This window comes from Balaenoptera musculus, chromosome X (genome assembly GCF_009873245.2).
Source record: "Balaenoptera musculus isolate JJ_BM4_2016_0621 chromosome X, mBalMus1.pri.v3, whole genome shotgun sequence".
Classification (NCBI taxonomy): Eukaryota; Metazoa; Chordata; class Mammalia; order Artiodactyla; family Balaenopteridae; genus Balaenoptera; species Balaenoptera musculus.
The window spans coordinates 16,664,191-16,680,132 of NC_045806.1; the positions used below are offsets into that span (position 1 = coordinate 16,664,191).

At 35.8% G+C, this 15,942-nt stretch overlaps 1 protein-coding gene across 6 annotated transcripts in view; it reads right to left on the reverse strand.

Moving 5' to 3' along the window:
- The window catches only part of RPS6KA3 (ribosomal protein S6 kinase A3), a 107,286-nt gene that overhangs the window by 70,722 nt on the left and 20,622 nt on the right, over nucleotides 1-15,942 (reverse strand). The window contains exons 2-4 of one of the 6 annotated variants that reach the window (XM_036839382.1): nucleotides 14,849-14,942; nucleotides 13,827-13,863; nucleotides 7,971-8,027 (exon numbers count right to left, since the gene is read on the reverse strand). In XM_036839382.1, the coding sequence (XP_036695277.1) occupies nucleotides 7,971-8,012 (42 nt within the window). In that variant the 5' untranslated portion in view covers nucleotides 8,013-8,027; nucleotides 13,827-13,863; nucleotides 14,849-14,942. Of the gene's footprint in view, nucleotides 1-7,131; nucleotides 7,238-7,970; nucleotides 8,028-13,826; nucleotides 13,928-14,848; nucleotides 14,943-15,942 lie in introns of those variants that run through there. The other 5 variants (XM_036839383.1, XM_036839386.1, XM_036839384.1 and 2 more) reach the window with 5 other exon arrangements.

Sequence of the window (15,942 nt, forward strand, 5' to 3'; positions counted from 1 at the left end):
TGGATCAATTTAATTAGATAAATTTCGTATACTTCATGAGTGGAAGAAATAAAAATTTTACTTCAGGTGCATAAAGACAAGAAAGGATTGAGCTTTCAGAAAGCCAGAAGAAAGGAAAACAGCATTAAATTCTAGAAGATGAAAGAAAAGCAGATCTAGGATATAGGAAGGAGGCAGATGGGAGGGCAAAGAACAAAGGGAAGAGAGGAAGAGATGAGGTGTGAAGAAGGGAGAAAAATCCAGACAGAATGAAATGGCTCTACCACAACTAGAAACCAGGAGACATGTTCAAGAGAAATCACAGGGTCAGCTCCATATGTCAAGAAGGTCTGAGTAAAGATTAAAGGGTCAAGTAACGATGCAAGGCTTATATAACAAAAAAGTTGCAGTACCCAGTGTTCTCGATACCCTTTCAGCTCTATTCATTGTTCCCTCTGGTATTTATATGATAGCTAATAACCTTATACTATTTTCTCCTGACTCAACAATTTCAGATATTACCTTTAGACATCCTATTATAATTGACTTAACACTCATATCACACATTTTAGTTAAATCAATATTGAGTCTTTACAAATATTATGACTATGTAAACACTGTTCACTGCTTGAAGTAATATACTCTAGTTACATTTCTTGTGTACAATGTTTCTATTTTTGTTAAATTTATAGTTGCTTTGTTTTAAAACTTGCTTTCTTTTCCTTGCACCTATCTCAAATTCTTCTCACTCTGCCTCTCAAGTGGATTTTCAATACTCAAACCTACTGGACAATTCATAACTTCTTTTTTTTCCCTGAAGACAGCCCTCCTGGAATCATCTGTCTGCTTCAATCTGGACTGAGTACTCTCTAAGCCTACTGAATGAACTAGTCTTCTGAAGCATCCTTTATTCATCATAATGGGAAGGAACTTTCTTCACTGTGCTTGTAAATGTTGGGTCTTTTGTTTCCTGAATCTCATGTCCTTCCTTTAGTTAATAACCTTCTACTGTTGGCAGAAGAAGGTACTCTTCTTCCAAAGAATAGGTACATGTCTGAAAATACCTTCGTTGAAAATCATTTTCACTAAGCATTTCAAAGGCACTGCTCCTTGACTTTTAACTTTCAATGTTGAAATGTCGTATATTATTCTTATACCCAGGCCTTTATTTTATAAATTTCTTTATTTTTTATTTTTGGCTGCGTTGGGTTTTCGTTGCTGTGCTTGGGCTCTCTAGTTGCGACGAGCGGGGGCTACTCTTTGTTGCGGTGCGCGGGCTTCTCATTGTGGTGGCTTCTCTTGTGGCGGAGCATGGGCTCTAGGCACGCGGGCTTCAGTAGTTGTGGCACAAGGGCTCAGTAGTTGCGGCGCGCGGGCTCTAGAGCGCAGGCTCAGTAGTTGGGGCGCACGGGCTTAGTTGCTCCGTGGCATGTGGTATCTTCCCGGACCAGGGATCGAACCTGTGTGCCCTGCATTGGCAGGCGGATTCTTAACCACTGCGCCACCAGGGAAGTCCCCCAGGCCTTTATATATGGTATAAAAAAAATTTCTAAATGTTTGTCTTAGTGTGTTTGGGCTGCTATAACAGAATACCATAGACTGAGTTGCTTATAACAAACAGAAATTTATTTCTCACAATTCTATAGCCTGGGAAGTACAAGTCCAAGTTGCCAGCAGATTCGGTGTCTGGCGAGGATCTGTTTCCTTGTTCATAGATAGCCGTCTTCTTGCTGTGTCTTCACAGGGCAGAAGGGGTGAGGGAGCTCTCTGGGGTCCATTGTATAAGGGCACTAATCCCATTTATGAGGGCTCTGCCCTTCTGACCTAACCACCTCCCAAAGGCCCCACTTTTAAACTTCATCACATTGGGGGTTGGGCTTCAACATACAAATTTTGAGGGAACACATCCAGCCCACAGCAAAACTTTTAGGATCTTCTCTTTATCCCTGGTGTTTTGATATTTCATAATAACAATCCTTCTTGAGTAGGGTGGTTCCTCTTCTTTTTATTTTATTTTATTTTTTTGGTTATTATTAACAGGCTTTCAGTAGGCTGTTTTAATCCGGAGACTCGTGGTCCTCGTGTTGGGGGAAAAAAATTTTTTTTTGGTATTTTAGTATTCTACCTAATCTAAGAGCACGATTAGCACTGTACCATTAAGAAAGAGAAAGTGCTCCCAATTAAAATGTGTCACACCTTCGATTATAACAAACATTCTGATTTCAGAGATATTAAGATGTGGGGGGGAAAACATGTATCTTATGGTATTTCTTTCCTAATTTCTTCCCCTCCATTTCCCCATTGTCTTTTTCTGGAATTCCTATTACGTAAATGTTAAATTGCTTCTCTTTCTTTTTCTCTCTTACTTTCTATTTGTCTTGTTCTATTTTGGGGGAAGTTTCCTCAATTTTAGCTTCTAAATATTCTACTAAAATATAAAATATTACTATCACATTTTTAATTTCTAAGAGTTTCTTCTTTTTAAAAAGTTTTTTAAAAAGTAGCATTCTGGGCTTCCCTGGTGGCACAGAGGTTAAGAATCTGCCTGCCAATGCAGGGGATACGGGTTCGGGCTCTGGTCCGGGAAGATCCCATATGCTGCAGAGCAACTAAGCCCGTGCACCACAACTACTGAGCCTGCACTCTAAAGCCTGTGAGCCACAACTACTGAGCCCGCGTGCCACAACTACTGAAGCCTGCACGCCTAGGGCCCGTGCTCCGCAACAAGAGAAGCCACCGCAATGAGAAGCCCACGCACCGCAACATAGAGTAGCCCCTGCTTGCCGCAATTAGAGAAAGCCCGCGCGCAGCAATGAAGACCCAATGCAGCCAAAAATAAATAAATAAATAAGAGTAGACTTAAAAAATAGCATTCTACTCTTGTTTTAGGAAATCAATTTCACCTCTTAGCACTCAAAGGATATTAATTTATTTTTTCTTTTTCCTGCATTGTCCGTTTCCCCCAAGATCTTATTCTTTCATGTTGGAATCCTTTCTCAAGTGTCTGGTGATATTTGGCTTTTAACTCATTTTTAAGAGTGAGGCACTACGAAGTGGACCAGATGTTGTGGAGCTTGTCAACTGGTAGGCTTTCCTGTAGGTTAAATGGCCAAGTAGCCAGCCTTTACATTGAAGATCTCCCAAATGTCAGTATCTGAAGGTCTTTTATCAGGGATCATTCAGTTTCTTCAGGAAAGACGACTCCACTCTCCTGTCTGGAGGATATGGTCCTGGTTGGTGAAATGGGGAGGGGAAGGGGATCATTTCACCATTGAGGAGTAGGCTTTCACTTGATCTCCCTGTTTCCAGCCCCGTGTCTCACCCCACTTCCTACTATACCTGGGGTTCCCCATGTATGGAGCCTCTCTGGTTCATTTTTCTCTATAAAATACTTTCTGTCTCTTCCAGGGGTAGAAGAGGAGTTAGAGTAAAGGCTTTTCATATCGACATTCAACCAATCTCTGTTTTCAGCCTGTGCCATACCTCCACTTTCCACAATACTTGGTGACCTCATTCTTGAGCTCTTCTGGGGCTTTGGGGCCCTAAATAAGGCTTGCTTCTTGATGATATACTCCTCACCAGCACTTAGGTCCTATAACTTCATCTTGTTATGACTCTTTTATCTGCTTTTCATATTTATATATTGTGGTTCAAATAACAGAAGTCTTCTAATTTCAAAGACCGTGTTTCCGTTTCTTATTGTCCTTGTTCTTTTGGGTGGTAATTTCCCAGAGGAGAAGAGGACAAAAACAGCTTTATTTTGCCATTTTAAAACTGCAAGTTTCCCTTATGTGTTTCTGTGTCTCTAACAAGTTAGCAGAGTTCTTGGCACCAAATAGACATTCATTAACTACTTCGTTAATGAATGACTAGATGTAGTCAGAGTACAGACTAAGCTGCTCTAACAAAAAAATCCCAAAATGCAAAGTCTCGAGCAAGGTAAGTGCCTATTTTTCTCTCTTGGAGCATTCCATAGGCACGAGGCTAGGTTAGAGTGAAGAGGTGTCGCTAGATCCTTAGGTCACTAAGGATCCAGGTTTATTCTCTCTTGTTATTCTCTATCTGCCCTATAGTCTTGTTGAGGCCAAAACTGGCTAATCATCACACTCTGCATTCTAGCCCATAGAAAAGGGGTCAATCAACCTACAAGAAAGCCTACCAGTCGACGACCTCCATACATACAGTTAGCATCTCACAGTTTCTATGGGTCAGGAATCTGGGCCAACAAACATGTGAGCTTGGAAGCAGATCCTTCTCCAGTCAAGGTTCAGATGAGACTCTAGCCCTGGCAAACTCCTTGACTGTAGTCTGTGAGAGACTCTGAACCAAAGAAAGCCGTGCCCAGATTCCTGGCCCACAGAACCTGTGAGATAATAAATGTATGTTGTTTTAAGCTACTAAGCTTGGGGTAATTTGTTATGCATAAAATAACTACTGCGACATCTCAACTTTCACTATTTAAATGATGAGTAATTGACAAAAACTTTTAACTGTACATTAGAGGCAAATACAATTTAAAAGTATAAGGCTAATACATATTTGACAATCTTTTGGATTTAATGCCATTAAAGAAATATTAAATATTAGGTTTTTATCTTATACTCAATTCCTATAATGTGGAATGATCTCAACAACTTGACCCACATTGCTGGTAGTATCTTAGTCCTGCACCTTTTCAACCTACCTCTAGAATGCAGCTCACTTCCAGATGTAAATGTTGCTAATGCTGTGAGTACTCAGAGGGAAAGTATGAACCATGTATGTAGAATACCACAATGGAAAATTATTTGATTTTAGACTTCAGAGAATAAAAAATTTAGAGGTTTTCCTTCCAAAGGAATTGTTGCATAAAGAAAAAAGGTGGCTGATGGCAAAAAAAATCAATATTAATACTTACTGATTGTTTTTACATTTGCTTAAATGCTAATAAATATATACCATAGACCAATGAAGTAAAATGACCCAAATGGTTTGGGAGATGCAGAAATCTAGACCAAATCTGAAGGCAGCCTCGGGCACTAGGCCCCATGCTAGCCAAGACTTAATTCACATGTTCCTTTAATTAACAAGCACTGATGGAATACCTACTGGGTACTGGGAGCCAGATACATGGATGTAAAACAAGGAGTAAGTCAGACATGGTCACTGCCTCATGTAGCTCACAGTTTAGTAGGAAATACAGACAAGTAAATAAGCAATGGAATCTAGTGTGGTGTTGTCACATAGGGTACACATAGGCTGCTAGGGCAGCACAAAGGAAAAATACTCAATTCAAGGTGGAAATGAAAGTGGTAGCTGTGTCAGGAAGACACCTCAGTTGAAGTGACAGCAAAACTTGGACCTAAAGGATGATCAGGACTTCATTGGAGGGGAGTGGTAATGGAAAAGAATTCTGGGAGAGGGACTATCACCTATGAAGGCTCAGGAGTAAAAGAGAACCTGAAACATACGAGTGATTGGACTTTCAGTAGAGGGTGGAAGTGTGCAAAGGTTTCATTACGCAGGGTTTGTTAGGTCACATTGCAGAGTTTGGACTTTATTTAAAGGAAGCATAAAACGTATGAAGGGTTTTGAGAAGAAGAGTACAGTGATCTCACTCTTCCATAACTGATGTTAAAAAGCACATAGAAACATCTAATTTTTTTTACATACTAGCAATAACTAGATGGAAGACACAGCAGATAAGAATTCTCACTTACAATAGAACAAAAACTATTAAATGTCTATGAATTATCTTAATAAGAAATGTACAAAATCATATTAAGAAACCATAAAATTTTGATAAAGAATATAAAAGAATATCAGAATAAATGAATGTTCTTGGAAGTGAAGACCCAATATTTATTAAAATAATTTTCCTCATGTTAATTTATAAATTTAATGCTATTTGGATAAAAGTCTCAATAAAATTTTCGGGAGTGTTTGATAAACTGATTCTAAAGTTCATCTAGTAGATGTATAAGACTACGACTTTGAAAGGTAAAAAAGATAGGAAGGCTTGTCTTGCCACATATAAAAAACATATAATAAAAGTACAGTAATTGAAAAGGTATGTAAAGTCAAAACATTCAGGGATGTTGTGGGTTGAACTGTGTCCTCCAAAAAGGTATGTTCAAGTTCTAATCTCCGGTACCCGTGAATGTGATCTTATTTGAAAATAGGGTCTTTGCAGGTGTGATAAGGTTAAGATGAAGTCATACTGGAATAAGGTGGGCCCTAATCCAATGACTGGTGTCCTAATAAGAAGAGGGAAATTTGGACACAGACCCACAGGGAGAATGCCATGTGACAATGGAGGTAGAGACTGGAGTGATGTGTCTACAAGCCAAGGAATGCCAAGGACTGCCAGCAGACAACAGAAGCTGGAACAGGCAAGGAAGGATCCTCCCCCAGAACTTTCAGAGAGAACATGGATCTGTCGACACCTTGATTTCAAACTTCTAGTCTTACAAACTGAGAGAATAAATTTCTGTTATTTAAGCCACCCAGTTGTGGTATTTTGTTAGGGCAGTCCTAGGAAACTAATACTAGGAGTATATGGCTATTTTACATCTGGTAAAAGAGGGATCTCAAATGAGTGGGAATGAATGGGTTTTATTTATTCAATAAGTAGAGATTAGGACAACAGGCTATCCATTTGGAAAGAAAAGTTATATTTCTGCATCATAACAGGTACTAAAATTCCAAGTAGACCACAAATCTAAATGCAAAAAACAAAACCATAAAAGTGGTAGATGAAAATGTGAGAGGATATTTTTATAAACTTGATTCAGGGAAGGATTTTCTAACTAAAACATGAAACCCAGAAGCCAGAGCTGACCATTTAAAAATGAAAACTTCTGTACACATACAATGAAAGACAACATAATCAATGTTAAAAAAAGTAGGGGGAAAATATTTGCAAGATATATTATAGACATGGAGTTAACATCCAGAATATATACAGAGATCATACAGACCATAATGAGACAGTAAGTAACCCAAAAGAAAATTGGGCAAATACAAAGGCCAATAATGCATGGACACTTCACTAATAATCACATGAGATGCAAACTGAAAAGAGAAAGTATGATTTATTTAGTGTGGCTCAAATTAAAAATAATTTCTGATAATATCTAGTGTTGAATAGGGTATGGTCAAACAAACACTCACATATAGTGAAGTTTTTACAACTTTTTGGTTTGGATGGCAATCTGGCAATGCTTATTGAGATTTAAATGTTCATATCCTTTGTTCCAGCACATCCTTTTCTAAGACTATGTCCTACTGAAACACAAGTTCACAAAAATAAATAGGGGAAAATTACATTAAGTACAGGACATGCACAAAACAGAATACTATGCAACCATTTAAAATGAGGCAGATCTACATGTATTGTCATAAAAAGATGTTCAAGACATATTAAGGGAAAAAAGCAAGTGGCAGAGTATATATATTTTGTAAATATCAATAATAATTGTCTTATATACAGAACAAAATGATGATAGTAACTGAGCTGCTAACAATGGTTTTCTTGCAAGAGGAGACAATTTATTAATTCATTTATTTAATATTTAATGAGTGCCTATTACGTGCCAGGCACTGGTCTAGGTGCTGGGGATTCAGGACTGAACCAAAAACACAAGATGAGGAAACGGTGAACAATCATTTTCAACGTTAAATATCTCCAAAAAATAATGACCTTTATATTTATTTCACTAATAAATCTATGGTTAGTTTGCTTTTTTTTTTTAAGCTTTTTTTTTTAAATGAAAAACCTTCAACAATGTAAAGTAGTTTGTCTTGTCTTTCTCTTAAAATCAGTCTCATCAAACAGTTTTTTAAAATGTCACTGGCATATTCAAGAATGTATTTTGGTAAAATTAATGCGAAAGCATCAACAAGTTTCTAACACTGTAAAATCATTACTTTGCTCAGTTTAAAAATAAGAATACTTAAATTTTAAGGTATCTGATTTATCTATATCCCTTATGATACAATATTTTACTTACAGTTTGTGGATTAATCTCCTCCTCTCCCATAGGTTCATCCATAATTTGCTGTCCATTCTGTGAAAAGTATAGCAAGTAGAAAGTTACCAAAACAGATCTCACATCAGTTTAAGTCAAATGAAGACAGATAAAACCGTATAGGAATATTTTCACCCCTAAAGGGTTCTAATGAAGTACAGAACCACCATTTAAGTATGCGGTTGCCAATTTGCAACAGGTTGTGCTTCAAAGATTAATGTGTAAATTGATTATTTAAAACTATAAAAATATTTTTTCCATGGAAATGATATAATAAATGATGGTTACCTTTCCAGGTAAGCCCTTGAGTTTAATAGTTAAATGCACTACAGTGGTCTTATTTAAACCTCACCAAACATTGTTTACAATACATTCTGTGTCAAAACACATTCTAAATTCCAACTCCATTGATAATCAGGGCAAATGATTAATTATTTGGGGGAAAATTAAGCTAGGTCTCTACATCAAAGAGATTCCAGATGGATTAAACGTTTAAATGTCAAAAAGTAAAATTATACAAGTATTAGAAGAAAATATAGGTGAGTACTACTTATGAGGTAAGGAGGCAGAAATCATAAAGGAAAAAAAAATGACATTTGAATCCATAAAAGTTTAAAACGTCTTCTGCCGGACATCAAAAAGATAAAAGACAAATTGATTACAAAAAAATAAAAGCAACATATGACAAAGGGTTGGTATCCTCAATACATAAAGAACTTCATTTTACAAACCTGTAAGAAAAAACAATGAACCTCAACAGAAATGAGCAATAAGGGAAAAAAAGAGTTCAGCCTTAATACTAATCAAAGAAATGCATTTAACCAAAAGATACCTTTGCCTTTCAAATTGCTAACAATTTACAGAGAAAATAACACCCAGTGCTAATACGGATATGGGGAAAAGAGCACTCCTGATATACTGCTGGAGAAAGTGTAAATCAGCACAACCCTTCAAGAAGGCAATCTAAGTCTGTATTTAAAAAACAAAAAGAGACACATAAAACTTTGAAATGTCCCATCATTTCAACTTAAAAAAAAAAAAGGACAAGTGTGCAAAGATGTACATATAAGAATGCTCACCATAACTTTTTCCAAAAAGAACTCCAAATTGGAAACCTAAATTCCTAACAATAGAGAACTAGTTAAATATATCATGGTACATCCATATAATGGAATACTATGCAGTCACTAAAAATGATGATAAAGATGTAAATTTACTGACATGGAAAGACAGTCACATGTAATAAGTGAAAAAAGCAGTTTACAAAACAATATGAATTGTAATGATCCCATTTTAAATAAATATATACATGTTTTAATGTATATATTTGTATGGGAAAAACTCTGGAAGGATATACACCAAAATGTTAACAGTGGCTATCTCTGAGTGGTAGAATTTTAGACAATTTAAATTGTTTGTTTTGCTTATTTGGATTTTCTAATGTGTCTACAATGTCTATGATGAATACATATTATTTGTGTAATTAAAAACAAAACAAAACAAAACCAAAAGTCAGGTATACGTAATGTCTTCTCTAGTTCCCTCACTGGGAAAAGGAGTAAATGCCCCTGACCACTTGTTAATTCAGCAAATGTACAAGGATCTAAGCTAACCATCTATGGAGAATTATCAACTGGAAAATAAAAGGTAGCCCACCCATTACCTCACACTGCACAGGAGACAGCTGCTCTGAAGTTGAACTCCTCTCTCTACTCTCCCTATCTCTATTTATTCACCCAACCATTCATCCATCCATTTCATTTCATTCATGCTATGTTCTAGGCACCAAGCTGGAGATGAAAGGTTAATGAAACATGCCCCTATCCTAAAGATCCATCTTACAGGAGCTCACAGGTCTACTGACCCTTAAAAAGGGCAACTTTCATTTTCAAACACTCAGAGTACGTTCCTAGGTTAGGGAATGCCCACACAATATTACAAAGCACAGAAATGGTGCCAAAATGCAGAAAAGGGGGAGGCAGGTATAAAATCTTTATTTTCCAAAGACACTTTCAGAGGCTATGTATTGCCCACTTCTTTGGTAAGGACTCAAATAACTCCAGGATACATCCTCCTCTTAAAAGCCACAACCATTTATTCAACTGAACACTGATCATTTTTATCCAAACATTCCAGACAAACCTTAAACTAGCTCTTAAGATCATTGGTTTTGGAGTCAGACACCTAGATTCAAATTTCTGCTCTTATACTAATTATGAAGCCTTGAACAAGTTATTTAAACTATCTAAGCTCTACTTTCTTCATATGGAAAGTGGAGATTGAAAAGTCTTATCTTCAGAGAGTTGTGAAGACTAAATGAGATAATGACATAAGACCTGTCACATAGTAAACAATCAAAGTTAGCTGTTTTAATTATAGCCAAAATTCAATCACTCCCTCTGTGGCCCACCAATCTGCTACTTCTCCTGCACTTGCTCTTAGTAAATGGTATCATCATTAATCTAGTAGACCAAAGTAGATTTTCTCATTAATTATACACAGTGTTCTCTTCCGATTGACACAGATCTCCTCAATGGCTCCCCATTATTTGGCTTTTAGAACCCTTGGTTTAACTTGAGCTACATTTATATTTTCCATGGGAATATAATTTGAGAATCATCTGCTCCTTGTAATTTTCAATGCAAAGTAAGAATCGCAGCTTATAACTTACTTTTTGGTGTGGTAGAAACAGCACTAAAATCAGAATTGGTAGACCAGGGGTAGAATCCTAGGTCTGCCACTTAAAAGCTTTATGATTTGGGGCAATTCAGACTTTCTCCTAACCTATTACTTGATCTGTTCAAAATGCGGATATTTGCCCTGTCTACTCAAAAGGGTTGCTGTTAAGCTCAAAACTGAGATAACTCCTAAGAAAATACATTATAAACTGTAAGAAGCTGTGCCAACGCAAATTACTATTATTAAGGTAAGGTAGCTTCATGAGGATAAAATAATACTGCATAAAGACCTTTTGATCTTAGAATCAAAAAAAGTTTAGAATTGGTAAGGGATCTTGAAAGTTTTCTGTTCCAAATATACAAATATACTCATATCATATGCTTAAGTTCTTTCTATCCCATTCTCACCTATATTTGAACACTATTGGGACAAGAAAGAAGTATCTCACCAGGCAGCTTACTATACTATCTCAGAAAAAGCACTGACTGCTCGATAATGCTCTTCTTCATACAGTAACTTTCTTCAAATGCAAATTCCCTTTAAGAGGATTACTAATACATGATGACTAACTTGCCTGTACTCTATCTACAAAGTCACAGAAGTAAATCTACAGCTATGACTATAAACTACCCCAAGTCTGTTCTTTTCTAGATAACTCGAGGTCCTTCAAACACTCCTTTTAGAAGATGAGACCACTTTCTTTTCTGAGCATGCATCCAATTCATCTGAAAGGGTAGTAAAGAGAATTGTGTGCAATTAACATTGCAACCTTGATATGACCAATGCAGAGTAAAGTAAAGGGCATATCACCTCCCTTGTCCTACATAATAAACTTATATTAATGCAGTTCATATATGCATTATTTTTGGAATGTCCACAACACATTGCTCGGTCATACTATTTTGTTTTTCCTGTTTTCTGTCTGTTACATTCTTGTTTTCTTCACTTACACTGCAACTAAGCCCTCTATCCTCTATTCTGTACTTAGTCTCATGAATAAAGCCTTACTTTAAATTTTTGATTCATCTTTTTCCAGTTCTGATTCATTGCTACAACCTCTATAGATTAGACTCCAAATCTGCCAATCAGCTACTTCACTATTTTCAGCTTCATGTAATCCATAAATTGTACAACGTATTTTCTTTTCTGAACTTTTCACCCAGCTAACTAACAGCGATATACTAACAAAACAATCTAAGAAAAAAGTTAAGTGAAACATGATCTAAAGGTATTTTATGCTCTACTTTTTGCAAAAACATCTACTTCCTTTCTGAGTTTACCAAAGGTTTAAAATTTTGAACAATTTAATTTTTAAAGCAGGAAAATATAAAAGCTAATGTTATCCTACATACCAGTGAAGCTTTACCAAAACCGACCCAAAAAAGCACCTTTATTTCAACAAACCTTTTCTATCACTTTGCCAAAACAAGGATTCAAATGCTATCTAATAGAAATGAGTATAAAGTTACCTATGCAGCTAAGAATTTTCACTTTTGAAAAACGACTCTCGACTTCACTAGAGATTAGGTTACATGGACCACCAGTCTGACTCAATATTGTAATACTTATAGTTCCAAAAGTTCAAGGAATAATACCAATTAAACAAGAAAATTTATTTCTCTAATTTTAAGAAACACATAGAAAAAAACATGTGGTCTGAATCTGGCTAGTACCAGGTTTAAACCCCAGTTCTGTCACTTACTACTGCAGTTACCTGACCTTGGGTAAGTTACTTAACATTTTGAGCCTCAGTTTCTTCATTTGTAAGATGCATATAATATCTAATTCACAGGGATGCTGTAATTAAAAGGACCCACCAAGGGACAGTAGATGCTCAGTAAATGCTACATCCTGTCCCCTCTTTGGCCTCAATTGTGTAATATTTACATTTCTACAGTTAGCTTCCAAAGTGCAATGCAATAAAGAAGTACAAGAGAGTGTTGAGATACCTGTTTCACCACTTACTACAGCCAATTTCCTGCCAAGCAGGGTGGAAGAGATCATTCATATGTGTGATATATTTTTATACAATGTGGCTAAAGAGTGAGTACAAATGAAAAAGAATAGTTTAAACGTGAGGCAAATGTATTTATCCTCTCTCATCCCACCATAATGCCTTCCAGCCAAAAAATCGCAGATCTTGGCAGACTGTACATATGCAAATATTATGTGAAATACTAGAAAAGGTTAGGAAATGCTAATCAAGCTTTACTCTGGTAGTCTGAAATGTGTAAAAGTCAAAAATTAGAATAACGTACAATATGGGCCTCATCAGAACAAATCAGAAAAAGGAGACTGTTAGCTTGAGTTTCAGCAGGTATTGTTTTCAACATTAACTTCTAATGTTGTGGTATAAAATTATCACTTAAGATAATTTTCCTGCTCTTAAGGGGATAAACAATTCAAGTCAGTAATTCTGAACGAAGGTTTCAGGACTTCTAGAATATCCCAAAGTATTTTAAGGAAAATTTTGCAATGTTAAAAATAAGAGTATTTTTCTAAATAAAAAAACTTTTATTTTAAGCAACCCTATTAAACAGATTGTTTTGCTGTAATGGCATGTTACAACCACGCACATTTCCAGGCTGTTTGGCTGTTTGATACCTCTGAAAAAATGCACTGAGTCCAGCAGGAGATTGTCTTGTATAAGTCCACTAGGACTAAAAAAATGATCTGTGATTCAAAAATGCTACCTTGAACTTAGTAGGACATATCATCTACTGACATCCTACTCCCTGGAAATGAAATGTATATACGAACACTGGGAGAAAAGAATTCCTCACAGAGAACAGCCTAAAGTAACAGGAAGGGAGGAGGAAAAGAATGGGGCCAGAGCCCTAGTGTACTAATTTGGAGACCCAGGTTGTAGATATGAGCAAGAATCATGCCTTTTTTTTTTTTTTTTAATACTGTCCTCAAGTTTCCACAAGTGTATCTGCCTTCCGAACTCCCTGATATCAGCAGTGGTTTTCCTGTCCAAAGTGTATGCCATAGGACTTCCGTGAAGGTGCTGAGGATGAGGCATGAGAAACCTCTCTAAAACTTCAGTTAAGATACCATCAAATTGTTCAGAATCCAAAGAATCTTCTATGCAATCACATTGAAACAATAAGAAACAAGCATTTTATATTCTTAATAAGGAATGTATATAATCCTTACCAATGTGACAGGATTAAGAATCAGCTCCTCATTTATCCTAAGGAAATATCAGAGATGTGCATAAAGACTTATGTACAGTGATATTCATCATACTCATTATACTGAAAAATAGAAAACAATCTAAATGACCAACAGGGGACTGGTTAAATAAATCATAATACATCTATTCATATGTAGGAATACTATGCAATGGTTAAAATCAGGGCCTCAAAGAAAAATTAATGATGCAAAAATATGATTGCAATATATTAAGTTAAAAAGGATACAAAACTAAATAGTATGATCCCAATTTTGCATACCCCCCTCCCAACATGTGTGCATGTAACTGGCAAAACATATATATCTTATCAGTAGTTACCTGGGTCATAGGATTTTCTTCTTTGTACTGTATTTTCAAAATTATATGCATTTATTATATATTATTTTATAAAGAGAAAAACAATCAATGTAATTAGAAAAATCCATTTATTTCTAGTTAAGGTGCCCTTACATGTGCTTTGCTATTCCTCTAGCAACTAAAGGTCTGCTAGTACTCAAGACTATTCTATTTTCTAGACTAGGGTAGGAATGACCACTGGTTATATTTACATTATTAAGTTTTAGAGGAAACTTTCAGAAGCTTTTTTTTTTCCTCTCTGATGGTTTCCTGTGGTTGTGGCCTCAGAAAATAGATACGTTTTTAGGCCTGAATCCATCTCATTTTTTTGGAGTGTACCCCTAAGGGGAATTCTGCTTATGAAACAAGAGTATGTTGAGATAAGAATTAAGAAACGAAAACACGGTAGCCAAAATTAAATCTGCATTGTGAATAGCAAGCATTGGAACTGACACTGCAGAAAACAGAATCCATGCCAAGGAGGACAAACTTGAGTAAATGAAAAAAAAATGAAAGAAAAGATTAAAAAACGATGGAGGACAGACGTAGAAATAATCTATGAATAACAGATGCTCCTAAAGAAAAAAACCCAGCAGTTTAATCAATCAAAAGTATAAGAAAACTTTCCAGTTCCGGAAAAAAATACCTGAGACTGGAGACTGAGAAGGTTCAACAGAGATCATCAACACCAAGACATGTCCTGGCAAATGTTTTTAAATTTCAAGGATAAAGATATAATCCTACAAGCATACAAGCAGAAAAAAATAGGTTATTTTCAAAGAAACTAAAATCAGATTGACCTCAGATTTCTCCTCTGCAACAATAAAATGCCAGAAGACAATGAAGTAATGACTTACAGAGAGTTAAAAGGGAAAAGTTATGATCTAAGAATTTTATACCTTGTCCTACTTTTTCATGTACAAAGATCACAGGAAATTCTTCTTAGTTCTCCAAAGTCTTATAAAATTTCACCATCCTGGTAGTACCTTTTTTCATAAACTGTTCAAAGGTATGTCTTAGACCATTGAAAGAGAATCAAAATAAGAACTCAAGAATACTGAGGTAGGAAAGAATTGGTGAAGTATGTTGATACCAACTTAATATCTAGAAATAACTGAATAAAATAATTAACCCCAATAGAGGAGAAAGGGTCAATAATGAAGAATAAATAACTGATATAAGTATATAAACAATATAAACCTTTAGAAAGTTAAAGGTAAGATTTGTAATCTCAGGATAAATTAATGTGGACTCAAATTAAAAGAGGCAGTGGAAGAAGGGAGAAACTAAGATTCTAAATTCTCTGTCTTTCCTAAAAAGATATTTTAAAACCACTACTTTTAGTAACTACCTAATAAATATAAATTTTGGAATGCTTTGAAAAAGCATACAACAACCGAGAATTATACTTATTTATTGCAGTCCAAATCAGTGGAGAATATAATAACTGGCAAAGACTGTGAATAGTACTTTATGCAGGCATCACATTCAACCCTAAGCACGGAGGTAGGTATAATTACCCCTATTTTACAGATGAGGAAACCAAGGCTCAGCAAAGTTAATTTGTGAATGGCAGAAGCAAGATTCAAAGCCAAGTCTTTCCAGCTCCATAATTCTTTCTTCAATATTTCATAACCTCTTCAAACAAACGAATCCATAAGGCAGAAGAGAAAAAACAAACCATAAGGAAAAGAATAAAATACTTAAAATAAGATGACAGAACTAATTCCAAAAGTAATA